At 40.3% G+C, this 27607-nt stretch overlaps 2 protein-coding genes across 3 annotated transcripts; one reads left to right on the forward strand and one right to left on the reverse strand.

Moving 5' to 3' along the window:
* Positions 1-161: 161 nt before the first annotated feature.
* RB195_025936 (uncharacterized protein) lies at positions 162-11802 on the reverse strand (the record flags this gene model as incomplete). The annotated part of the gene is made up of 25 exons (XM_013435750.2): positions 162-287; positions 2689-2832; positions 3095-3233; positions 3283-3395; positions 3800-3944; positions 4003-4089; positions 4888-4973; positions 5100-5219; positions 7384-7579; positions 7955-8451; positions 8504-8566; positions 8656-8784; positions 9092-9217; positions 9282-9439; positions 9500-9536; positions 9968-10017; positions 10082-10150; positions 10212-10460; positions 10528-10582; positions 10637-10798; positions 10989-11154; positions 11258-11335; positions 11393-11534; positions 11592-11639; positions 11754-11802. The coding sequence occupies 25 exons, from the start codon at positions 11800-11802 to the stop codon at positions 162-164; spliced, it is 3234 nt and encodes a 1077-aa protein (XP_013291204.2).
* Positions 11803-13586: 1784 nt separating this feature from the next.
* On the forward strand, positions 13587-26822 carry RB195_025937 (uncharacterized protein; the record flags this gene model as incomplete). Of its 2 annotated transcripts, none has more annotated exons than XM_064214273.1 (29): positions 13587-13656; positions 15246-15400; positions 15788-16030; positions 16172-16286; positions 16360-16561; positions 16626-16743; positions 18535-18639; positions 18710-18798; positions 18877-18985; positions 19290-19373; positions 19424-19564; positions 19714-19846; positions 21706-21898; positions 22333-22504; positions 22594-22738; positions 22824-22954; positions 23728-23889; positions 23945-24049; positions 24108-24225; positions 24419-24579; positions 24634-24888; positions 24945-25076; positions 25135-25202; positions 25380-25479; positions 25552-25652; positions 25779-25890; positions 25986-26105; positions 26475-26658; positions 26722-26822. In XM_064214273.1, the coding sequence occupies 29 exons, from the start codon at positions 13587-13589 to the stop codon at positions 26820-26822; spliced, it is 3924 nt and encodes a 1307-aa protein (XP_064070154.1). The 2 variants fall into 2 exon arrangements, with proteins under 2 accessions (XP_064070154.1, XP_064070155.1); XM_064214274.1 differs by lacking the exon at positions 13587-13656 and adding an exon at positions 13834-13855.
* Between the last annotated feature and the right edge of the window lie 785 nt (positions 26823-27607).

Genomic DNA, 27607 nt, shown 5'->3' on the forward strand with positions numbered 1-27607 from the left:
CAAAAACAATGGTACAAAAACCATGGCATTAACATTTGAAGAGAGATTATTATAATGTCCAACACATGGCATACTTGTGAAGGCACTCAGAGACGAACGCAAAAGAAGAGAATGAAAAAAGGCAGTAACTGCACTGATAATTGGCAAGATGAGTCGTCACTTCAAAGGCGTTTCTTCTTCAATCCTGGCTTTGGTGTGACGGATCGAGCACCGTGGCGCTTCTTAGGTGGCAGCTTTTCAGGGCTCGTAAGACGTAGCGCATCTATCTCCGAAAATGGCTGAGGAAACTGGAAATCGATATGATCAATGTATGGATAGGAAATTGAATCAAAAGAACATCTATTTGCTGAACACATCCGTTACTGTTTTTATAATTAATCAATGGAGCGTTCCTCAAACAATAGAGCACACCAAATGCACGTGGAGATTATTGTGAAGGCCAATGAAGCATGCAACTGATAGTGAGAGATGCAGAGGAATTCGACGTAGCGCAGAAAATCAGCTGAAGCCCAAGATATTCGCTGTTACTCGGAGGAGATGGAATTAGATATTTGCTAGCGTTTTTCACGCACATGAACAAGGTATTGCAGCCAGGGCGCCGCCACTTCTATTGAAACAGCTTATTTGAGGGATCGATGTGTTTCCATCTCTAATCAAAGTGAAATCCTTGCCACTATTTATGAAATACGACATTCAAATGTAATTCATGGAAGTACTCGCAATAGTTCATCCATTGAATTCAATTCTTCATGCTGGAAACTTGGTTATTGTCAATGGAATGCGTTAGCGGTCGATGGTAATTGATTAGTTGAGTTAGGAAATGGACGATAACCTACTTCAGAAAAAAAAAACGATGCAACTTGCCACAAAGTGCACCAAACAATCACATTATTGCAAAATTCAGGTACCGCGTAATTTCAAGAACATTTGGGGCCGTGATAATCTGATTTAACATTGTTACAGTTACTCTGCTATTATGTTCTGTACAGCAGCACGTTTAAAACAACAACAACGTGGAATACTTCGAAGATTCGCAGAGTAAAATTGAATACTCATTGCTGACTTATTACTAATATTCGAGTTGATGTAAATAGTAGATTTAGGTCAGACGAGCGTGATAAATTGATGATGTAATGTTTTGTAAGGAAATAGGTCAAGGATTGTATATTAATCCAAAGAAAAAATAACATCGATATCTCAGAGGTTGTCTTATTTGGAGATTAGATAAACTGAGACAAATACCTATTCTGAGGCAGACATATGCGAATATTCCCATCTATTGTCAACTCGATGAATTAGTAAATTTGATTTAATTTTGCGTTCAGCTGAGAATCAAGTCATCTCTGGACCAAGCCAAATCAGTTGTCATATAATAGTGAGGTGTCCAGAAACTCTGGTTCCTTTTTCCGTTGATAGCATCTCTGATAATTAAAGTAATCGATTATATGAACGCATGCAGCAATCTTTGGCCGCGATGCACACTCCACTGAGGCAGGGCGAGGAGAAGAGCGGAGGGAGCGTGTCAAACAGATGAAGCGGGTGCGTTACAGCACACGAACCACTAACATCCGGACAAATGTACCTGCCAGTGACTGTATGCATTGATGCACAGTTAATACTGATATAATATAATGGTACTTAATGACGGAACAAAAACGTCCATCACCTATTTGACCTAGTGTTACGCTCGATTGGAAGTTATGGGTAATTCTTAGCGTTACGTACATTACGTAGAAATCTTAAGGTTGCAGAGTGCAACTGCAAACCAAGCGCAGCATTCATGTTATCGAATGAGATATTTGTGAAGGTAAGCGATTCTAAATACTGAATAAACATGAAGTACATTCACAAATATTTGATTTTTTCTCCTCGAATACACCTACATCATCATTAGTATCTATTTAGTTGTAGATTATTTTTGAAATTAGTTGATATTTAGTGTCAGAATCGAATACCTTCTACATTTAATGTCCTAAAAAAGACAAAATCCAGCAAATGCAGGTGCAGAAACACAAAAAAAAAACTCAAAAGTGCAAAGGCAGCACTCCGATGTTATACGGTCACCTCATCAATAATGCACTCGGTCAACAACGTCGGAAATATTCCGGAAATATTAGTTTAGCGCCGAAGTAGGTTGTTTTGAATCTGACTTGGACACGTTGTTTATTACACGGTTAACAAAGCGAGGTAGAAAAGCTGCTTTGTAAAATGAAATGCCATATTTTACGGTTGCTCAAAACAGTGATTATATACCAGATAACACCTCCCGTACCTTGCGTTCAAGTAGTAGAGGACTCGAACTGTTGTCCAGGAAAAAAATCTTGATAGCGCATCGACTGCATAACAGAACTCTTCCACAGAGTGCATCTGATATAACTGCTGCCTATAGGGTAAGTAGAAAAGAATATAAGCAGCTGTTATACTAGAATTTTTTCTCAAAGCAATTTTAGAGACACAGTTTCATGAATTTGCTAGTTCATACTTCGTAAGATAGTGGACATCGAGGCAACCACAAGCTAGATCATTATATATATATAAAATATAATATAATATAATATAATACATAACGGCAATTAACGCGTAAAGAGCATAACGACCGACAACTTTAATGCGAGCGAAGAAAGCAATCTTGTTCACTATCCATCAACCTATTACTACTCACGGGCATTATTCATGCATCAACTGTACCTCTTCTTCGTTTGCATCACCATCAGAGACATTTGCATTGGGAGGAGCTACCTCAGCATCATCAACCGGAGCCTCACTGCCCAAAGAAGCATCAGTTGTGTCACAACCAGATGAGGCCATTCCACTGTCACCGTCCCACTGAACCTACAGCGAAAAAAAATCAAACAAGGATGAAACACACAAGCAAATACTCAAAGTGAAGTCCAGTGAAGTATTCAATGTGATAGCAGCAGCGAACACTGCTTCCTATCAAACAACTAAACTATTGAGCGACGACCCTTCTTAAATGAAATTTCTGACCTGCGTATGATCTGAACAGTTTTTTTTTTCGAACTTCTCTATTGCAAGGCAACAAGCTCAACCTTATCTAGGTCACAAATAAAGGTTTACTGACGAAAGGGCTTACAATCTCGTTTGAGCCCATGACTTCCGGGTCAATGTCGAAAACTTTGACGTCTTCGTCGAATGATAGCATTGACCCATCAACGAATAATGGATCGAGGTTTCCACTAGCGTATTCTTTGCTACCTTGGTAATCATCGACTCTGAACAGATGTAATCATCTATATTTCACGGCTATAGTATGGGACTTACATCTGCTGAGTCAAGGGTAAGGCGTTACCAACTAGAGGAGAGCGCTGATAAATGTCGATAAAATGCGCAGCTTGAAGAGCCTGAAGCACTTCCACAGATCTCTGCATTCTTGTCTGAAATTCAAACCTGTTAACGGTAGTAAAAGAAAGGGCACACTCTCTCCAAAGACGTGATTTGTGACATGACTCTGTGGGCTTATAAATGTGGATTCGATCAGTATACTTCAAGATGGACGTCTGCTAATTATCTGGATGCATCTGCGGTTATATGTTGACTACCAAAGAAAGGGAAAGCAAATGTATATATCACTTCTAATCATTTAGTTTTGTTATCATTACTACTACAGCCATATCTTTTAGATTACTCTAGCGCAAAAACACGCCTCATATTATCGACTAGATAGGAAGAATACCAACAACATAGTAAATTTTCAGAATTCAAGAAATCTCAGTTTCTGCAATTTGTGGAGCTGGGTTTGTGGAACTTTGAGCACAACTGTAGAACAAATCTGACGTACTATGTCGTCTTTTTTTGTCTCCTTTCCCAGCTTCGGTGCTTTTGACTTCTCTTTGATCTTTTGTAACTCCTCAGGTAAAATGTGACGGCAGAAAGACTCCCCTTCTTCCTTTATGATCTCGTCGTATACCTTTGCAGTAATGTGACTGCAAAAAAAACCAGTGGTTACCTGGATAAAGTCAACCAAATAAAACTGGTAATTACCATTCCCAGAATCCCATTTTACCCATGAAACGGAGTGCAGTAGCTACCGCCTTGACGTATTTTGTGTCGCTTCGACGAGCATCATACCTGAACAAAAACATATGAACCATGAAAAGCAAAGGTATTTATGGATAACGAGCAAGAAACAACACTTCCTGAAATAGACAAAGACGCCAAGTTCATCTACATATAAGTCCCCAGGAACGCGACATACAGGAGAGTGGTATAAAGAAGAAACTAAGAACTAAAAAACATTGATATAGTGAATTAGCGGCCGAATTATAGAATGCAGTTCGGATTCAGGAGCGCGACTAATTCGAGTACGGTAATGTGGCTAAGATCCAATCGATACGAAATGGATATAAGGTAGGAACCGGAAGGGTTTTCATTCCGTTATTTCTGCAACGTTCGTTTAGGATACGATTTCATCGTGACAAATGAACTGAGCTTAATTATGAGGATGGAAACGTAAGAACTTTAGTGAATTCCAATAAACTTGTGTTCTCACAAAAGAAGACGATAAGCGGAACGTAGACTGTAGATGACTGATGAGTGACGTGACTGTAGATTAGCAGTTCACTAAGGAATTTCTTGCGAGATGTGGCATGCAGATGTTTTATGGTAGAATCACTGACAACTCCAGCATGATATAACTCAGCGAACTCAAGATTTTAGCTCTAATAAGTGAACTTTCGCAGTCCATAACTTTCCTCAAATGCACGCAGTTGGTTAGTCAGCCCTTCTAAAAGTTCACCCTTATAATCTCTAAGTGTGACAAAATTGCTACTGCAACGGTGATTACTTCCTACTCAAATCTAGAAAAAAAAAGCTAAAGAAGGAACAGTCGAGAGCTTAAAAGAATGGGCTGGCAAAAAAAAAAATCACCTAATGTGGAATGCCATATCGAACGAATCCACTAGAGTGTAGTCGACAGTGCTCTGAGTCTTGTCATTAATCCACAGCACAGTAACCTACAAGGAAGTATGTAACAAGCATCGATGGAGTTTCATGGCTCTTTTAAATCTGCTTTGAAAGAACTAAGACAAGAATGAAAAATACACTTGTAGATCAATCGATTTGAAGAAACAGATACTCACCTTGACCGGCGCCGTATCTGAGATGCTGTATGCAGTTGCAGGCCAATATTCATTTTTTCTCCACCTTACCCACAACACATCGCCCACGTAAATTTCCTTCCAATTTCTTTCATTTGGTTCCTTTAAAGAATAAACAACAGACGACTACATTTTAAAAACAATCTGACACTGTGACGACATATTCTATTTGGGGGCGTACGAAGGAAAAGGACGAGAAAAACAGAACTCAAGAAAAAGTTACAGCTGCAAGAAACGAAAGGTTGCACTTAGGAAACCAGTTAAATGAGGAATTAAGGGGCGAGGGGAATCCGTGAGATTGTGGAGCAGCTTAAGGAAAATCACACTCAAAGCGTTCGTCCTCTTCGACCTCACATTGACATCCAAGCTCCACTCATACAAGCAAATTGCTTTGTGCATACTATTGCAGTCCTCGCTTACGTTGCGATCAGGTACGTGAAAACAAAAAGTACAGCTATGAGAAAATCGATGCGACTGAAGCAAAAATAGTAATCTTAAAGTGTGAAATAACGGCTTGATAATTAGATGCGACTTCACAAATATTCAAATGCAACAAATGTTTGTTGTTGATATTTCCCCATTACAATAAAACCACTTTACGGCAGGAGAACTACTCCACACCATCACTTTCGTTCTATTGTCTCAAATCGAATGAAATCAGTGTCAAGCCGAGTATCAGTTCCTTTCTTGTAAAACATGTAAATTTTGCAGTGATCAGTGCCTATAGATCATTAACGTGCATTACTTAGATGAAAAAAGCAGTAACCATCCGGAAGACAGAAGGGTAGAACAGGGATAGAGTAGAATACTGCATAGATCTACGAAATTTCGACAGTAGCACTTGTATAAAAGGATTGAAACCATTCACTTCCTTCAGATTTCGGCGCAGCGATTTGCCAGATCCCAAATTTCCCAATATTTAGCAAATACAACAAAGGAGATCATGTACTGATGTGTAACCCTTACACCGACAAGCACAATCTTCACAAAGATTTGCTTTTTTGGAGTCGCACTGCGAATATCGTATCATATCACACCATAGCTACCGATCAGTGCGTTCATCTCATAAACAAAAATTTCAGCACATGAATTTAGGATCAGGAATTTATTACGGCTTATTATATTTCCTCTCGAAATAACATTACTCACAGCATTAGACACTCTCATCGCCCGTTGTATTTGGCTGCCCGAATCAACTAGAGTGCCCTATTTCTCTAATTTGATCGAATATAGTATAGAATTGGGCGAGCTACAAAAATTGCATTTATCATGACAGACATGAGATTCAATAAAGGAGGGAACCTCCCTTTGTTGACTTCTCTACAACCAACATCCATCTACAAATACATGACATTATTTCATTCTTTTATTTCAAAAAAGAAGGTCTCAACTCAGCGGTTTCAGCTTCTCTTTTATAAAATCCTCAAACAATCCCTTAAAAACGTATTTTCTTCACGGAAAAGAGTGTGTCAGTTACTGTGCATAGCGATTCCTATCACCATACAAAATCTGACTCTCATTCTAAAGTTCGAGATAAAATGTGAAATGCTGGGAATATGGAAGACATGATTTCAGCAGTAGTCTTTCCCGCAAACGTAGAAGTGCAGATCACGCCGCACTTTTGACCAGGTTATTGATTTTTCCGTGCATCTCAAGAAATACATTCTGATAGATTCACAAGTGCTCATTCGTTTTCCTTTGCTCTTTCAAATTTTCATCGATGATTCTTTTTTTCTCGCAAAAATCACAATGAATAGAACAAAGCAATGATAGCATTTCCTAACAAGAGAGCCGTATCTACAGCAAAAATTCTCTGATAACTAGACAGTTTCTAATAATCACAGTGATTTGACATCTGAGCTTGGATCCGTTGAACAAAATGCTAAAAATACTTTTTTTTTCTTTGAAATGACTTAAGCACGTACAATGATTAAAACAAATAAAGTGGTAACACTACTTTATCTGATTTTGAAATGATCTTTTTGAAGTAGGCGTGCTTTTTGGCTAAACGCGCAATGCGATGATAAAAGGTACTAAGTAGAAAATAAGAAAAGACCTGGAACACTTTCTCCTCAAATCTAACTAACAAAGAAATATTCACTATGAGCTATGTCGTTCTCTAAAACTCTCTCAATACAAAACCATAGTACAAAAGTTGCTACTGACTTTAAGAACGCCTTTTGCATTGAACTACCCGGTAGGACTAAGCTTCCGTATAAAGAAAACTAGGTGTTAATGTTAAATGTGAAAATTAGGTGTTACTTACCTTTGGTAGATTAGAAACAGCTACTTCGTATTTCACGCCGAGTTTCACATAGCATTTATCATCTCTTGTCACTGAGCGCACTTCCCTCACAGGCCGGCGTGGATAGCGAACAAGTTGGGGGACTTGACCGCGAGCAGGAGGCACAATGAAAGGATTTGTGCGGAAAGTCCGATACGCATGCGACCACATCCTGTATCTGCAATGTATATTATTGAACGATGCGCAAGATGAGCACGCGGTTGCATGTACAATTCAGTTAACACCATCGTTAAGGGCCTGATTACATGGACAACTTTGCGTTTCGGTCATTTTCTTCCAAAAAAGGGGAGATTTTTGGCAAATCTGGCGATGTGAGCACCCCTTGTTTCCGCTACTTCCTTGCATTGGTGGAGAGTGGCAGATCTGACCAAGAGTAAAGACAGGATAGAAACACTGCTTATGTTGCAAAATTTCTCCGGAACAGACTTACGTCCTGTACTACTGTGACAGAGAACTAATGAACTTGGAATAAGATAGTGCGCTTCTTTTTTAGGATCATTTGGGAAGAACGGCATAAAGATGTCAGACCTACCTATAACCTATTGAAGGATCTATCGTATGATCCATGAACTTCCTGCGATATTGATGTTGAAGAAGCAACCCAGAATCTTGGTTCTCATCAATTATTTCTTTCCCAGTCTCCGTTGTATCATAATTTGGTTTCGAAACAACAGTGTCGGAATTATCATCAGCGCTAGCAGGCTCGTCTTTGACCTCTCTTTGACGTATTGGAATTTCTCTAACTTGGGATCGGTTTTGTCCCAAGTTTCTCTCAATTCTTTCATCAACAGGCGCCTCCTCGTCAATGTAGAGTCCATCAGTGGGAGATCCTTTGTCAGTCTCAGCAGATGAACGCTCACTGGGAACCTCGCATTTCTCTTCGAAAAGAGGAAAGTCATCATTATGAGTTTCTTCTGCGTTAAAGTCATCCACGTCACACTCATTGGGCTTATCGCTTTGAATTTCGTCGTCGCAAAAGTTATGAGGGGATGACATTGACTTTGTAGGACCTGTCGCTTCAGAAGGTAGCTGGAAAATACAGTACTCAGTAGAAACACAAGAGAAAATTAAGGAACAAAACCTCTTCGTCTGACGTTACACGTTCACCAGTACGTCTGCCTGCTCTTGGGCGTATTTTCTTGGGCTACAAAAGTAATAATGGAATAAAATATAAGAGCCAAAAACGAGCAAAAATTATACATGGAGACTTCGTTAAATCAAAACTACTCTTACTCGACTTAGCGGACGACGCTTCCGTGATGGTTTACCAGCATGGTACGTATCTCTCAAGCTGGTATCGTCATGAGTTACATCATTAGCAGATTGATTCTCTTCAACATCCTCACACTCCTGTTTTATACCCTAAACGAATTTCCATCATCTATGTATAATTTGGTCCTGCAATGCATAAAAATAACTCATGTAATACATATAGAAATTATATAAACAACGGAATACCTCCAAATTGATTACCATTGTTAACACATTGACAAATTAGCAGCTTTCTGCTTCTAACCCAATTATCTCTACTCTAATATGAAATAAACAAACAATGCTTTTGAAATATAATAGAAATTTCTCGGCGTAAATACTGATATGAGGAAAAAATCGAAAAATCTGAAGAAAAAGCTCTCTACGAAGCTTAGAAGAAGACGGAAGAAAGATTTGCCTTGACAAAGTGGTGTTCATCGTTTTGACCATTTTCAGATGGCGGTGCTTGTTGACCCAAATCCTTCACGTTATCTTCTACGTTTTTGACGTCACATGCTCCCACTTTAATCTGATATTTCGATCTCTAAACAAAAAAGAGTTCTATGTGAAGCAACATAAGACTTATACACATAAAAACCCAAACATACAGTATTCATAAATGGTGAAAGCGGAACTATGTCATTATCCGTATAAATTGGTGCGTAACGACTTCGTCGATGACAATGTGGAGAAGCACTTTTAGTGGCACGCTGTGGATGCTGACAAACAGCGGGGGCAGGAGGAGCAGAATTGCAAGATTTTCTCCCTTAAAAAGGTTTCTGATAACAAATAAAATAATTCAGATGGAATTTGACAAGCGACAAACTTTCGCGGTTGCGACGAGGAACAATGCCATTGTGGAGCTGAAAATGAGCATTATTACAAGGAATGACAAATACATCTATTTCTTTGTTAACTCCTCAACGAGGATGGCTAGCAAATCATGGACATATAGCAGCACCGTGGCCGCCTATTGTTAACAAGGGTCATCACTATGAAGTTTCATCGAATTTTCAAGACAAATACAGGCAGATAGGCGGAATGAAGGATCTGAGGAACTTAAAGACGTCCGAGTTACACCCTTCAACCTATGGGTTCGCACACAAACTAGAAGTGACTACTTTTATAGCATCTATAATATTATTTAAATTGGAATTATTACAGCTAATTTTTAAGGGTAGCCCTGATCATGGATAAAAAAATAGCGATAGACGAGTATTGGAGTAAAGTGGGGAATTCTTTAAAAACTGCAATTAATAAACATCCTTTTGATTTTCATCAACAAGAAAACCACCTCATTCCAACAAGGAGTCAGGCGAGATCGGTCTCTCAGTTTGATTGTGCCTTAAAAACAGAGCTGAGGAATGGAAAAATCAAAAATAACAAGTGACAAAAACAATTAGCTCACAGGTAACTGGAGTGCCTTGTCTTCTCACATAAGACGTTTTGACAACGGGTTCACCACGTCGATGCTTTTCTGGAAGAGATCGAATGCGCGGTAGAAAAAATACTAGCAAGAAATCGAACAGTAAACTAACTTTTCCAAATATGGTGCGTAACTGATGCTTCAGCATCATCATCTTCTCCGCTAGGGGTGCCGTCGATCTTAGTTGGCCACGTCGCCATGGCATCCATGTTAGAAATGTTCTTTCCCATTCTTGAAAGTGAACAATCCAGATCCTTCTCATGCACGTTACCATTTGGCACAATAACGTCGTTTCTGCCATTTTCAGTGGGTGCGTGCGCAGACGAGATGGTTTGATGGTTTTCAAAGAGATTACTCTCGTCTGGAAAACTTGTGTCTGAGCTTCCCAAAACAAAAAGGAAGTAGGAATTTGGAAATAAGAGACAAACCGATCATATACGCAAAGTAACCAAGTTCTGCCGATCCTCTGTGCTTCTTCGTCTTCTGCACGAACACATAACAGGATTTGGAAAGAAAAATCAAAATGATATGTGCAACCTTCGTTCTCTTATGGATCTTTTTGTTCGGTTGTTTACTGCTCCCTTCCAGATGCTCGCTGGCACAACTTCCTGCAGCTGAAGCAACCACCTCGTACTTGTCTATTCCCGTGCGGTGGAAGCGCACTTTGAGAGGTCGACGACGTGGCGATGAAGCAACCGCCTGCAACGACTCGAAACAAACTCCGGGAGAAATGACCAGAACGACTTGATTCAGTTGGACAAACACGAACAAATCATGTATAGCGCTACACATGGATTTCATTCGAAAATACATGAAATCTAAATCGACGTCACTCGCACTTCTCACATTGGTAATCAGAAAAAAAACTTGCACAAAAAGAACAACACACCGAGTAACATTTAGCAGCAGGAGAAGACGAAGGAGTACATTCATGAGTTGGCGAAAATGACCACTTTCCAGGTGATGGTGGAGGGGAATCTTTTATAGGATCTACAAGATTGTTTGTCCCACTGTCGGAGAGAGGAGTCTTCGAACCGCCTTCCATGACAGTACTACTGAAAATAAATTGCTACAAAAAAAACGATAATGAAGTATACAAAAGCTGGTACAAAACATCAGCTAGTGGAACGTCCAAAAGCGGAAAAACAGACAACATACGAGTTGGCCACTGACGCTTCTTCAAGCACAGAATCATCCCCTTGCATAATGGATTTCATTTTCTGCATAACTTTTAACCTAAACAAGAAATGAAAAGAAAGAAACAACAGCGATCACACAGCAAATGGAACTTACCAGTCATCTTCTGCGATTAGACTGGTGAGAGGTGGAAACGGGCTTATAGTTGCTTTCAACAAAAAGCTTCCATCTCCAACATTACTAATGCAAAACTGGGGCTGAACGCAAGCGTACTGCAGGTAGTTAGAAATAAGATGATCTATAAGGAATAAAGTGAACAAAATAAATTAAGGTTAACAAAAGAAATATAGCTTACTATACGAAGCAATGGCGTCCATACTAGTGCCAGTTTCTTTCGAGTAGCCTTAAAAAGGCGCTTACAATTGCAAAAAAAGATGTCTAAGCAACTACTTCGACAGTCATAATGGGAAAAACGAAATTTTTAGCGAACACCTGACTACATGCGCACGCAACTCACATTCGGATCTCCTTCCAGGTGAAGCGTTTGAACGAGATTTCGACCGCATTGTTTAGTAGAGGGTTCTAAACACAGAACAGCTACAAAGCGAACAATATCAAATGCTTATGCGAATCAGTACAACGACATGATTTGAGGAATTGAGCAATGAGGTGGGTGGCATCCGCGCTGCCTCGCGCACACACGCGCATTCCTTCAGAAGCGTACTCCACATACAAAACCAAATAAATTACCATCGTCCTTGATCACATATGTACGAACCAGGAGATTATCCCTCCTCTTCGGTATCAATGCCATTTCCGCAACAGCTACGCTCTAAGAACATAGAACCTCGTCAGGTAGTATCTTACTCCCGACACTTGACATCCCGCATCGAGAACTCCGGGAAATCGAAACTCAAACAACCGCAGATCTTAACATGCATCCTTGGCAAACCTCTTAGTGATTTCTATCGTTTGTTTGGGTTGACGAGCGCACAAAAACCCTGCCGGCCGCCCCGCCAAAAGATACCGTGGCGGAGCAATCTAGGGAGGACCAACTGTGACGTCAAAACTACTCAATTTCTTGATCTACATGTGATCAAGTTTGCATTGGTCAACACGTTCGTCCCTAACCTCTAAACCGAAATCGACAAATTATTAACAGTCCACACAGAATAGTGTTGTTTATTACACAAAATCTTTAACACGCTTCATTCATGTGTCAGAGAAATCAGGTTGTCAGGGACGCAGAGTGAGGCTAACCGCCAGGAAGTCGCTGAGTTACGTAATCCAGATGGAACGTTTTTTTGAAGTCGTTCGTTTCGGTATCGGATGGAACTAACCGTTCTGACGTCCAGAAAAACCTCTATTTACTCCCTGGACATAAAGTGCTACACCAAGTTGCGATTTCGTGACGTTTTGGGCCGTACTTGTTCGCCTCTATCAAAGAATTGCTCAGATCTTGATATTCTTTCTGGTGTGCACTTTATTATCTGTTTCCACTGTTGTTTTGTCATCCTAGTAATCTGCTTCTAAATATGCTGACCTGCTTGAGAAGACGGGAATAATCTTGTGTATATTGTTATTACTTGAGATAGACAATAAATACTCGGAAAAGTGAGGACGAATTTCATTTTTAAAACCCAAATCCATTAGCCACTAGATAACATTGCTCTCTGATTTTTAAGGAAAGAAAAAATGCCTTGTTAGAGGTTGAAAAAAAGTAGAAAGAAAGAAAAAAAACCTCCACTCTTTCCAACGGTACCTCTCACAAAAATCACTTTTTTTCGCTACAGCTCCAAATAACGACATTACATATAATTGGAGAAGACTAAAACTCCAAAAATTTGCCAAATAACCTCTCATTTTGTGTCAAATTCAAATGGATTACGTGTGTCAGCGATTCGTCATTGACATTAAGCCATCACACCCCTGGTCATCGCCTGGAGGAGTAGTGTCTTATTCGTCTCTTAGGTTTCTAAGCATATTTCCTACCATAATTTCGCTACTAAGTTGAAGGTCCTTCACTTTGCATAGCCGGCAGAAAGCGTCATAACGGACCTTTTCTCGAGGAGAAGCAGTTAATTCAGAAACGGGTTGAACCTCAACTCAGTGCATAAGACGTTTTCGGGCCCGCCCATGTCTCGACAATTCATCGATAAAGCAGATCAAATACGAAGTGCTGCTAATTGTCTGGTTATTTACTTCATCTATATACGAGTACTTGCACTGATTCACTTTCCATCTATACGTTCTCAAGTCAAAAACTAATATTATTAGGAGGTTCAAAAGAAGATAACTTGCTATCCGTTCCGTTATGATCTGCTGTAGCTAACCGGCGGTCCTCTGGGCCATGGTCTTCCGGTTCATTGATCGTAACCTCGTTGTCCCTGTGGTGGCCCAACTTCACTCAGCGCTACTCTGTTAGTAGTTGATGTAGTTTGCAAGCAACTGATACGTTCCGAGAACTATGTGGACGTTGTTTTAAATTGTTTTTCAGCTTAAAGACATCAGATGCAGTGCATGCATGTTTACCAGTTCATTAATTCATCTTACCTTTAGCTCTGTATAGATAGGATGAAGAAAAAGAAGATGGTCGAATGTGTGCTTTTGCTACTCGCAGTGAGTTTCTATTTCGTTTCATATCAGATGAAATATTTCTACTTTGGATTTGTTTTTCCTCAGTTAGTCATCACACATCAATAATTCTCTGACCTTTAATAGGGAGGTCTAAATCGCCGACAAATACTTGCGTTCTCAAATACCGGGCAACAAACGTTGTTGGGTGAAGTAATTTTACGCTCCTCATGTCCCGACATAGATTCAGTGACTACTGCAGATTTTTGATGTCTCTGAAGCTCATGTGATTTTAGCTTTTTCTGACAGAGAAATTACACAAATATGGAGAAGAGTTCTATAGATGACGAAAAGATTTCTCATTTCGGTTTTGTGTCCTTCAAAAGGATTGGCTATAGCACTGCACTAGTAAACCGTGTTAGAAATAATGAGAAAAATCCTCAAAATTGTATAAACTAGGATGCACACGACAAAATTTCCTCAAAGCCCTTAATCTTTGAATTTATGCACCTTTTCATCCGCGGTACCTTCAGTTATTTTTCGCTATTTTTTCCATTTCGAGAAGCCTTCAATAATACCTACTGATGCGCTGTTTTCTGAATCGAAACCAGTGCCATGTTTCTCCCTCCACATAATTGGTTAGGATTATGGTTATGTGGTTATTTAAGGGTACTCTCTGTCAATTTAGAAAGTTATTTCAAAATAGCAATAGATGATTACGGTGCCCAAAAGGTTCGAAGCAGTGAGCGCGAACAAGCTGTGAAAAATTCCTCATCCTGGTTCCTATTTGTTAACCGAAAAACAACGATAAGAGGGAACTTACGCTTCTGCATTGATGCCTCATTAAGATCTGTATACATCCTCGGAGTTTGCCACAACTTCATCAGTTTGTAAGATACTCACGTCAAGAAAGTTAGCAAAAAGTGCACAAAGTACATGACAGGAGGAAACCAACGTATATTTCGGCCAGAAAGTAGATAGACTTTGTATGGGTAACAGCAAACAATTCCTCTCGAGAATGCAGATAGAATGATAGATCGCGTTGGTTATTAAATGCAAGGGAATTCACGAATCTGAATTGAACTATGGAAAGAAGTTTTTGCTTAAGGAAAGTTGAGCATCTGGCAGGACTATTTCTGAGCTTAAACATCCTTATTCATACAGTGTAAATAGGATATGATGCTACGGTAGCGACAGAATTCTGCAGCCCAACATCTCTCTTTAGTTGCGAGCTTCGTATTCGGCGGTGTGGAATTGGGGGTTTACAACAATGTTTTCGTTGAGATTTGGGGAGTAGATGATGGTATTAGCAGATTCGGATAACATTTTAAGATATCTTCGTAAGACTTGATATCAGGGTTAAGTGGAGTTGTTGCACTGTTCATTTCAAATGTGTCTGTATGTGTTTCAAAAATAGATAAAGGTTCACACTTAGGGCTACCGATTAACCCTAAGTCGATGCCAGCGACCATAAGAAGACCCTTAAGTGATGAAGACGAAGAAGGACCAAGCAGTGTAAATCTTCATTATTTTTACGATGACTATGACATAAACAGTGATGACGACATTTTCTCCGATGCAGTGATCGAGGTAGTGTTCTTTTTTATTCTTTTCAGATTTTAATTTTCATCATACTTGCACAGCTGTCGTCATAGCTGTTTTGTTATTTGGACTCGATGTATTGTGGACTTGGAAGTTTTTTTTTTTGTTTTTTTTTTTTATTTTTCATTTTCTTTTGCATATTTCCCAGTGTTCAATATCTATTAACTCCATTTTTTCCACAAATATTCATTCCATCCTTCTGCTTTGGTTTTCAAATAATATTTTCCATATTTTTATCACCACTCCCTTTTTAACCTATTTGTAACCACAGTGGTGACATATATGATGTGTGTTCACAATATCGCGAATTCCGTGAAATTCTTGCTCTTATTATTCATGTTGTTTTGTGATGCATCTCAGTCATGATCCATGTAGACTATTGCCGCTCGTGATCCGTTTGAATACGAAATGGAGAACGGAGTGGACGAGAAGGGACAGACACCGGGGAAGGAAAGCGTAGAGAAGGGCGTTTCGGAAAAAGACACCACAGATATGGAGATTGAATCTAAAACAGTCCCCAACAAAGAAGCGTTCGAGCTGAAGAACGATCATGAAGCGGACGTGGAGAACAGAGACATGGACGTTGATAACAGAGATACAGATGTGGAGAACGTCGAGGTAATTGATCACTCTTGTTCATGACTCTTGTTCGAAGATGTCAGCTCAAACTTCGTGACGATTTTGCGAGGAGAGCAGCAGAAGAGTCATTTTCATATTGTAAAAATATCCAAATTGAATTTCTTGAATACTTTTGCACAGGTTGACATGGTTGAGGATTCAGCAAGCGAAGAGGACGATGCATGTACACCTCCAGATGCAGCTATGGATGTAAACGTATCATGCGATGATGAATGTGCTGAGCCTATAAAGAAATGTAAGGGGTGTTTCCCAATATACCACAATGTAACATTCTCAAATAAGCAACATATGAGGCCGTTCCTTGTTAGTTGAAGACATGCCTCGCTGCGAAAGTGATTATATGACCGAGGAGGAGGACGATCCCGATGATCTGTATAAGCCAGAAGGCACAATCTACCTCGATATTGATGGGTTTAGTCAATTCTGTAAAGGATCACCTGAAACACAACAACGTTTGTCGAAACCTGTGTTTGTTCGCGGTCTTCCATGGAAAATTCTAGCAATCCCGAGGTAGGTTATCCCGTTTTGCACGTATTATCGATCCGTATTCTAAAGAGCTGCGGCGGTGGTTTAGGGATGCGGCTCGAGTTGGAACGGGCACGAGACCTAACAAAGCTCTTGGTTTCTTTCTCCAATGTAATGGAGATTCCGATGCAGTCGCCTGGAATTGCATAGCATCAGCGTCATTGAAGGTAGGCACGGGTCTACCAGTAGCAAAATATGTGTCAGCGTCAAATTCGTTGATTGGGTGCAGATATGCTTAATTCCGGAGAAGACTGGCCGAGAAATGAGTTAGGGGAACTAAAATTGGGCTATTAACCATCCATATACACCAGAAGAGACTTCGAAGTACCGTCAAAAATCGTTTTGAAAGGAAAGATAGCACATAAAATAGTGTACACATGTTGCCATGCTCTAATGGAACGATTTTGAGTCAACAGATTCATGCACTAAAGGTTTTACTAAGGTGATGGCTGAGATACGCTAATAGCCTCGCGATAATAAGATCGATTGCTGCAAAAACCAGCGAGAGCAGAAATATGTCCAGTTATTCATGTTTAGTCCAACAAAGATATGAGATGAGATCGCTTTACTTTCGTTTCGTTTCAACGAGCTGAAGAAAAAAAAAACTAATTTCAAGGTTCGAGAGTAATGCTGCGCAGCTTTAAGAAACGAGAAATTATTCGCACCGTGTAGAAAAGTAGAGATCTATTGACAAGAAGATCATAGTAGGTCAAGATACGCACTACCAATGGTACGCATTGATCGAAGCTTCACCTAAGAGTTGTGAATGCGCTCAGTAGCGACCATGCGGCGCTTGACTGCTTCCAAAATCCGTTAACACTCTTTTTTCGCTAGCAACTTCTTATCAATTATTATTCAATATTATTTTGTCTAAAGTAAGCGCCAGAATAAAGAAGAAATGCTGGAAAAAGTCTGTATGGAGTGCATTCGGTCATTCAAGTAGCGCACAATTATGAACAAACGAATGTTGCTTAACATTCTTTGTATCCACTGCTAACTCGTATTGAAGCACTGACAATACGTCTTCGCAGATTGCAGATCTAACCATAAAGGAAATAAATAGAGAAATTAGTCCGAGGATTTGTTGAGACAATGATAAACATAGGTAGTGATGAGGTCCCTAACATCAAGCTAGCGTATATCATAAAACAATATCTTGGATATATAGGAGAGTTGGAGTGTGGAGCAATGCGATATACAGTGAGATGAACGAGTAGACGACAGGTCGTTATTGGAGTAGTGAATGAAATGAGAATGAATGGGATCAATAATGCGTCAGAAGGGCCAAACACGGTCAACATGTTAAGATTTGGAAATGGCTTTCTTACAGGTCCAAACCAGTTGCGGCGCGTGCACATCGCTGTAACCCCTGGCTGCGCGTGTATTAAGCTCATGCTCGAGATATTCCGCGGAGAGATAATTGAAAATTGAATATTGATAATTGAAATTGATGTCTCTAAGTCAATATTTATTTACTAATGACTTTTCACTAACGGATGACCTACAGCAGTTGGTCAGTAGGGAATTAGAAAAGTAGAGAAGTAGAGTAGAGAATTAGTGAAAGTATATCTGTAATCCTCGCAGATACGGATAATACGGAGTAATGATAGATCTGTTAATGCAGAACATTTAACTAGATGTGAAAAAAGCTAATCAATGCTGCCAGTCTACACTACATGTGCTGTTGGAGATCAAAACTGACGAAAGAGTTGCAGACACACCCGGAAGAAGCACAACTACTACTACAGACATTCTGAAAAAAAAAGTCTAATAGTTTTATTTTTCACATAGCGTCACATGGGCTTTGCGATGAGCTAAAAAGTATTGTGAAGTGGTATGTTCATCGCCACCTCCAGTATTGGTGATCCTAATGGATAAAACATGTAGATCTAATAAACTGGGTGTTTCACGGTTCTCAATTGCCATTATGATTGTAGTGATTATTTATCACATTTCAGGTCTTGGGACAAATAGAAGGTTTCGAAGATCATTCTCGACGGATAACTCATACTTTCTACCCGAAAGAAAATGACTGGGGATACTCACAATTTCTAACATGTGATGTGAGGCTTCCGGATTTTTCCATTCTATACCCAATGACTTTGGGATCGATATATTTGTGTCCTATTTCAGCATCTAATAAATCCCGAAAATGGTTTTATTAAAGACGATACTATACGCTTAGTAGTTCATGTGTCAGCGGACGCCCCGCACGGTGTACAGTGAGTTTAACATTCTACCAAACCGAATTTCTCTGGATCAATTTTGTGGATCCTAATCGTTTACCAAGTTGATTCTAGGTGGGATAGCAAGAAACATGCCGGTTATATTGGACTCAAAAATCAGGGAGCAACATGTTATATGAATTCTATACTACAGACGTTATATTTCACTACGAAATTGCGAAAGGTATGTACTTTCGTGTTATTGTGGGGAACTAACCAACTAGATTCCCATCTTCTTGTTACCGTTGATCTTACAGCCTTCTGAGCATAGCTGCGATAGATGTGATGTGAGCATAGGGAGGAGACGGGCCCTCCTCAGGTGTAAGGGGTCTAGCCCATGGGGTGCAGTTCAAGTGAAGGGGGTCCCTTCGCTAACCATACAAAAGTGAAGGGGGTCTTTTCGCCTATCGTCCAAAAGTGAAGAGAGTCGGAACACCGGCTCTGACTATCGCATCTATGATTTTAAGTAGTACTATGTTTCTCTTTAGGCCGTATACGACATGCCAGTTTCACAAGATGATTCGGAAAATAATGTTGCCTTGGCTATGCAGCGGGTATTCTACGATTTGCAGGTAAAAAAAACCGCAATTCCATGCTTCATGCTACATTTTCAATTTTTAAGCACTCCGACCGTCCAGTTGGCACTAAGAAGCTCACAAAATCATTTGGTTGGGATTCGTTGGAAACGTTTATGCAGCACGATGTACAAGAGTTGTGCAGAGTGTTACTGGACAACCTGGAGAGCAAGATGAAAAAGTCTCCTGTACGTTGTATCTGGACATATGTAATTGTAAAAACCAGGCTTTGAACAGAAGGGAATTTCCAACTAACTTCTCCTATTTACTTCCTTTGCTTTGGTCCCCTAGAGCCTTTCACAACATTCAATCCTCTTATACTGTGCTTATTTCTTAGGTCGAGGACACTATTCCTAACTTGTTTCGTGGTGTCATGAAATCGTATATCCGCTGCACGAACGTGAGCTTTGAAAGCAGCAAGGAAGAGCCTTTCTATGACATCCAACTAAATATCAAAGGAAAGAATAACAGTGAGTGATCTCATGCTCATTCTGTATTACAGCGGTATACGAATATAACGGAATTATCAAATGCCCGTAATTCAAGCTTGTCAAACTTACCTGCTCACGAATGTTCCACGTTAGTGGTGATGAGCTGATAATTGCTAGTCTCGTTTCTCACAAACTATTTACAGCAATAACTGGATATCTTTCCGCAGATCATTCCAGGATTTCAAAATCACAGAGTTGCGCAGATTTGAGTTTATCTAAACACCTTTGGACCCTAAACACTAAACAAATAGCTATCTTGAGCGCAACACATTTTAAATTTGTTGTGCACTTGTGAACAGCTAAGAAAAAAAAAACAACCTAGAATACCTAGAGAAATAAATAAATAACGTAGACCTAATAAATAATCTGGAGAAGAGCCGTAAAAGAAGTCCAGTATTGAGTTTAGTCTGAAGGGCTGTGAAATCGTTGTTGTCGAAATCAATTCTTGAGAGGATTACTCACGTAGTAGCGAGTCTCAGCTCGATTTAGTCCATAGCCTTATTCCATTCCATGACAAGACTGATTATGTTGAGAAGAGGAAAAAAAAAACAAACATTTAAAGGCATCACCCCACGAATCTGAGGTGGTGCAGATTTCAGGTGGAGTATTCGTATACGCGATGGGAGACTACGGAGAGGGGGGTGATACCGTCCATTTCTTCCTAATTGCCGTAAAAAACGGCCCGGAAGATACGGCTTCATTCGTTTTGGCGCACCATTTTGTACAAGAGGTTCGATTGGAGCGCGCCAGTCTTGTGCGGCGCCGCATCTTCCGGGCCGTTTTTTACGGCAATTAGCAAGAAATAGACGGAATCACCTCCCTCTCCGTAGTCTCCCATCGCGTATACGATTACTCCACCTGAAATCTGCACCACCTCAGATTCGTGGGGTGATGCCTTTAAGTTGTGAGCGAAAGATCATGAGAAGAACAAATTGGCATAATCGTTCATTTATTTAATGTCGTGTAGAAGAATGCAACAAATCAAGGGATATCTGTAAGCGGTAATCTTGAGAATTATGTTCGAGTTTGAAGGCAGATAGTAGATAAGCAGTCATGGTATGACATTTACTCCCACACAAGCATAGTTCCACTTTTCTGTTACGCCCTAATGGAGAACAAAACAGTAAGACCCTTCAAGTAGAATCGGGTAAAATGTAGTTGGGGGCCCTTATTCTAAAAGTAAATAGCTGGATCAATTGGAGCCCTAACCTAAGAATTAGTCTTAGACGATCTATGACATGTAAGGTAAAGTTACTAAGAGAAAGAAGTAAGAAAGAGTCCAGAAATGAGGATGCCAATGAGTGCTCCCGAACTACCATTTCCCACATAGAATCTCTCTCTTTTCACGTGTTCCTGTCTGTTTTAGTTTGAAAAAAGAAAAAAAAAACTGATGTTAGCTTCACTTCAGTACTAAGACAGGAGAAGAGTAGAATCGTTTGTTGAGAAGTGATGCAACTTCCAGAAAATCATCTACGACATAGCTCTCGGTTCGTACACGTGTGGACAATACAACACGTAGCACTACACTAAAACACCTCACAGTAAACTCTCAACTCGAGTAAGAACGCGTGTTTTGCAAGGATCTTTTCTCGTACTGTCAACAAACCTTACTACGGCTTCCGTGATCTCGGTCAGAGAAAACATCACTGATTCAGATGGGAGGAAGTAGTGTTTTTGGGAATAAAGCCAAGAACGTAACAAAATGATGGTCGCTGTTAATTTGAAGAACATACCTCCAACAATTTGTTGTGCTTCCTGCAACCCACTATTTTTGTTTGAAAGTAGCGATAGATGCTATTGTTGTGTCGATTACCTATAACAACTATTGTATATTTTAGTCATGCAATCCTTCCGGGAGTACGTGCAAGTAGAACGTCTAGACGGTGAGAACAAATACGATGCTGGTGATTATGGGATGCAGCCGGCTGAGAAAGGCGTGAAATTCGTTACCTTCCCGCCGGTTCTGCATTTGCAGCTCATGCGCTTTCAATACGATGCCACCCTCGACGCAAATGTGAAAATCAACGACAAGTTCGTATTCTTCTTGATTGTGAGACTCTAAGTATGCTTCAAAGATGCGGTAGTGGAGTTTGAGTGCTGCACTGCTAGGTAAAATTCGGTACTGACGAAATAGTAGTGCTTCACTCATGGCTAGCGTCCACGCCTGTGAAGCATAGTGGGAGCTTCATGTTAGTTGGGTCAAAACGACATAAAGCACGGACAGTTGCGCAAGTGGCTGCGCTCGAAGCGGCGCGGTGGAGCGTTGTGGTTGGGACTGTGCAAGGATCGTCGCTACCGCCATCCATCTCTGCAGTTCGCCACCTCGATTCCAGCCGCTGTTTTCACCGTACCGTTTCGAGCGCAGCCACTTACGCAACTGTCCGTGCTTCATGTCGTTTTTACCCGACTATAGTGGTTTACATTTGTTGAAGCATGGAAAAATCCAAAGAACACTAATATTTAAGATTCGCTTTCCCGGATAAGCTCTGTCTAAACGAATTTGTGGAGGGCAATGGTGAAGACTATACTTACTGTCTACACGCTGTCCTTGTTCATTCTGGTGACTTTCACGGTGGTCACTATGTCGTATTTATTAACACCGGTCTGCGACCACCCGGCGAGAAATACAAACCGAAGGTTAGGAACATTCCATAGCAAATTTCGCAGAGTGGCAATATTTGATGCGCCAGATTGCGTATACGTAAAGAGTCAACATTTCGTTTAAGTGGTGTAAATTCGACGACGATGTGGTCTCACGCGCAACCGTTAGAGAAGCTGTTATGGCCAACTACGGGGGAGATGACGGTGAATCTACTGGAAGAACCTATACCAACGCTTACATGCTTGTTTACGTCAGACAAACGTGCATAGGTATGTTGGCATTTGTTTACAACCAGTTGACTATTGTTGGCTAGTTAGGCTGGATGAAATGCAAACTAACCTGTGCTGTTTTCAGACGATGTGCTTTGCCAGAATGAGAACCTGCAAGTGCCAGCTCATTTGGTGCAACGGTTTGAAAACGAAAGGGAGGAAGAGAATAAGAAAAAGAAAGAAAAACAAGAAGCACATCTTTACACAGAAATTGTGGTGAGTATTTCGTAGAAATTGCTTTGTATATTTTCTTTCATTACACGCTTCTTTTTGCATTTGATTTATTTGTCGAAGGGTTTAGGTTGCGTTGGAGTAGCCTTCAAAATTCTCCTGACTACATTGAAGTATTTGTTGTGTGAAATATAGTCGAGTCAAGACGATATGAACCACGGACGGTTGCGTAGGGGGCTGCGCTCGAAGCGGGGCGATGGAGACATCGGTTGGATTCGAGGTGGGACAATGGTGAACTGCAGAGATGGGTGGCGGTGGCGACCATCCTTACACGAACCAACCGACCGCTACGCTCCACCGCGCCGCGTCGAGTGCTGTCGCTTACGCAACTGGCTGTGCTTCATGTCGTTTTCACCCAACTATATTTTCGGAGTATCATGTAGCTCATTGAGCCATTAGTCTTGGTGTATACTAAAGGGGTTACTAGACAAATAAACAATACAACATACAACGACATAGACAATACAAGCGATCATTTTCACTTGAAATAGTCAATATTTATAGCCACTTAATTAGAGGATCTGAACTCTTCTTCAGAAACATAGTAAAACTTGTGGTTTTTTTTTGTTTGGTGGGTTATGGTTTGCGCTATCGTGGCTGGTGTTCCAGTCCATTCATTTCCCTCTGCGATCCACCTTTAAACACGATTGTTGTTTTTTTTTTTCTCATCGGAATCGAATAGAAGACGAAATTTGCTATCGGGAAACATCGCACTGGGTTATAGTTTGAGTTTCTTACTACTTATTAGTCATGTTTAGATGGTGACAGATGAGCATCTTGCAAGCTACAATGGCTTTGATCTGGTTGATCCTAAGCTTCTGGACGATACTGGACTACCTAGAGAGAAGATTGAAAAAGGCATGACGATTCCCCAGCTCTACGATTATGTGAAGCATAAACTGTTTTCAAGTGATGATGATGTAAGTATGCTGATAGTTACTGTGTTTGGTTTTAAATTTATGCAATTCATGTCAGATTCCTGCCCGCGAGATGTTCCGTATTTGGAAATTCGAGGAGACCACTTACAAGGATGAGGGCAGTATCATGTCAGCACTGCCTCGCTTGCGCCCAACCTCATTGGTGATTGATTCCTTTAGAGAATATTTCACGAAATGGAGTATAAAACATTTTTTTATAGATACCGCATTCTGAGGAGACGCAAGAGAAAACGCTGGAAGCTGTTCTGGAGAATGATCGAAATTTGTTGTACATCGAGACAACTGCTTCTAGCTCTTTGAGAAGCTATAATGAGAACTGTACGTTTTTTTTGTTAAATATTTATTGCTTCCCATAATGCATCATTTATGCCTTAATTGCAAATTCATGAAGAAGTTAAAGAGCTATAACTCGATTTGCTTGTGCTCCCCCGAGACATAGGAATGCCATCATAAATGTTGTGACCTACCGTAACTGGATATAATAGAAATCCATCTGAAGATTCATTTTTAGCGGAAATGTTGATGTTTCTCAAATACTACGATGAGGAGTCACGTTCTTTACGATATGTTGGGCATTTCATTGTCGCATATCGTCAGTGCATGTCAGCATATACCAGCGAGTGTCTGAAGCTAATTGGACTTCCAGAGGGAACACCATTGCGTTTTTACGAGGTTTGTTCTCTTCACAAAGATGCTCATCTTCGATGTTTATTATTTTGTTTCCAGGAAGTTGCACCGGACCGAATTCGTTTAATCGAAAGTCTGGGAAAGCCACTTTGCGCTGACAATACAGTTGTTGAAGTCAGTGACGGTGGTTTGTTGATAGCTGAAAGGGCGGATCGCACGAATGAAGCCAACAACGCGAAACTTCATCTGGACACCCTGTACAATACTATCGATATCGAGGCTGTAGCGAATAATGATTCGTTCGTTTCGAGCCATGCTGAAGTGGATCCACCGATCACAGGGACAATTGGGCTTGTGCGTTTTATCTCGGAGCAAGTTCATCTAGCATTGAGGATCCATTTTCGCTTCAGAACTGGACCATGCGGCAGTTGGTGGATTACATTGGTAAGGAGATCAACTACGATCCCGCAAAGATCCTTTTATGGCGAGTATCTCCTTTCAACGACAGAGCGACTCAGTTCCTCACCGATGCTCAGTGTAAAGTAAATGATTACTACTAGATTATAAGTTGTTCTATCTCAGTAAAGTTGAATTATTCAGGTATTGCGCGTTAATGGACTGTTGGGACTAGCAGGTGCACAACTCCATGATCCTAGACGTAACAAAAGGTAGGTTCATCTATATCCTACTCTCTATTATCCTGGCTGTTTTGAAGATACAATAAGTAGAAATTCTTACAACTCAAACAACTACGAGGGAGGTCTACTGATGGGGGAAATTAAAAGGAGTTGAGACGAATTGTAACAAGGATTCTCACATAAGCTATCTTTAGTTTCGTACTTAAGGTATCGTGTTGTTTACACCAAAATGCCGATTCCTATAGCTGACATGGAACGAAAGCGACAAATGAAAATACAAATGATGGACGAAAAGATGAATATAACGGTCTGATTCAGTGTTCGCAATATAATATCTGTGCCTAGTTTCGTTGGATAGACATTCTGTTGCTCGTTTCAGGAGATCACCATCTTCCCAGAGAAAACGGGTACTGTTCGAGATATTTTAGAGGAGGCTAGACGCGAGTTTAAGTTTGCTGCGAATGGCACCGGGAAATTGAGGTTAACATTTATAGCTAGCTATAATTCATTTGCTGTTCTTTCGACGGTTATATGAAGAATTCCACATGACACATTAATGTGTTCATACCTGTATCTTTTATTCTGTACTTTAATATTCGTTTTCAGACTTGTATATGTTGGGCAGAGCAGTCAAAGCATGCGAGCTTATATGATCTTCAAGGAGGAAACGTCCGTTATGGAAGTGTTCCAAAAGACAATGACTCCATCGATGTACATGGTAGGATACTGTTCTATTATTGAACTGTTTTGTTGTGAATTGATCTGTTTTCTTTATGCTTATTTTGTTTCATTAAATTCTGATGTGCTACCTAGGGGCGAGTGGAAGAGGTTCCGCAGGATCAGCTTGTGGTCAGGAGTAACGAATACCTCGTTCCTATAGCACATTTCGACAAAGATCCGGGGAGAATGTTTGGCGTTCCGTTCTTCTTGAAGGTATTGACTTTAGGAATACGCTTTCTTTACCCCTATATCTCTTTGTGTTTAACGCGGGGTGGAAGATTGAGGGAAAAGGCGACTAATTCAGTAGCTAACCACTTGCAAGTATGGGCTAGTAGCAACAGTAAAAATTTAAAAAAGACATATCGTAACTATTACTAGGCTTCAATCCGTTTTAGATTAGATTTGCTCAAAGGTTGCTTCTTCTGCCAGCACTATCATTCTTTGAGGTTATATTTGCACCTCAGGCAGCATGGTATTTACGGTTGTTCGGAGAATTTATTCCTAAAATATCTCTGCCCCGTTGCGTTTTTATTTTTGAACATATTATCGCCTTTGAGAATAATTTTCATTTCCATATTTCAGGTAGCCAACGACGAACTGCTGTCAAGCGTTCGAGAGCGTATTCAAAGTAGGCTCGAAATCCCAGACAAGGAATATGAGAAGTACAAATTCGCTTTGATTTCCTCTTCAAGAGTAGTGAGGTATTTGGACATGACATCGAATGGAAGAGTGAACTTGGCGGAACTTGGGCACGCTCATGTTGCATGTGAGTGACTTTAATTTGTAGGTCTTTTCAATTCCTAATTTCTTACGTGCCAAATATTTTTAGCGTTGGCTACATCTCCGTATCTTGGCCTCGACCACATGAACAAGTCTCGTGGAGCTCGCGGTTCACATGCTGCTGAAAAAGCTATAGTCATCCATAACTAGTGTTAGGATGGGTTTGAAATGTGGAATAATAAAGCGTAAGTATATTTGCGCCACTTGTCCTATTAAGGCGACAAGGCATCATTGAAGAATGTCAGCGATACTACGGAGCAAGTTACGGTTCATCTTCAGCTCTAAAACGTGTTCGTATTTATATGCCTATTCTATTATTCTCATTCATCCCATTTAACTCGCGTGTAAATTTCTCGGAAAAAAATCGGTGTTCAATAGCTCTGGATTCTCAATTTTGTCTATGTTTTTGTCGCCCGAGTCCCATCTTTGGTATGGTCTGGTATTGTATAGTCGGTTTCACAAATCATATCGGTGGCTCTCGACAATTAGAACGTCTATATCGGGTTAAGGATGCTATAATACCGCAAAAAAAAAGAGATAACTTAGCACTTATTTCTGGCAAAAAATGCACGGAGAAAGATGCATTCTATTGCGTCACAACTTTCCTTTAATCTCATACATTCATTCTGGACGCCATCGCCGGTGAAACACAACTGTACAGAACTAATTTTGTTGATCATCTTTCCCTCTCCGTCATTGCTTTTCTCAGTACTCTGGATTTGTTCAGTCGCCGCTTGCTTTCGTATTTGTATGGTTTGTATGCGCGTGTGTGAGTGTGTGTCCAAGATGATTTTACGTCAGGTGAGGTGAGTTGCTTTCAAGAGAGGCGAGATAAGACGAATGAGTATGAATCGCTCCCTGGTGAGCGTTTAGCTATAGGCTTTGTGTACGTTGATATATGCTAGTACTTCTTACTTTCTCAGAAACAATTGTCC

The sequence above is a fragment of the Necator americanus genome, chromosome X, assembly GCF_031761385.1.
Source record: "Necator americanus strain Aroian chromosome X, whole genome shotgun sequence".
Classification (NCBI taxonomy): Eukaryota; Metazoa; Nematoda; class Chromadorea; order Rhabditida; family Ancylostomatidae; genus Necator; species Necator americanus.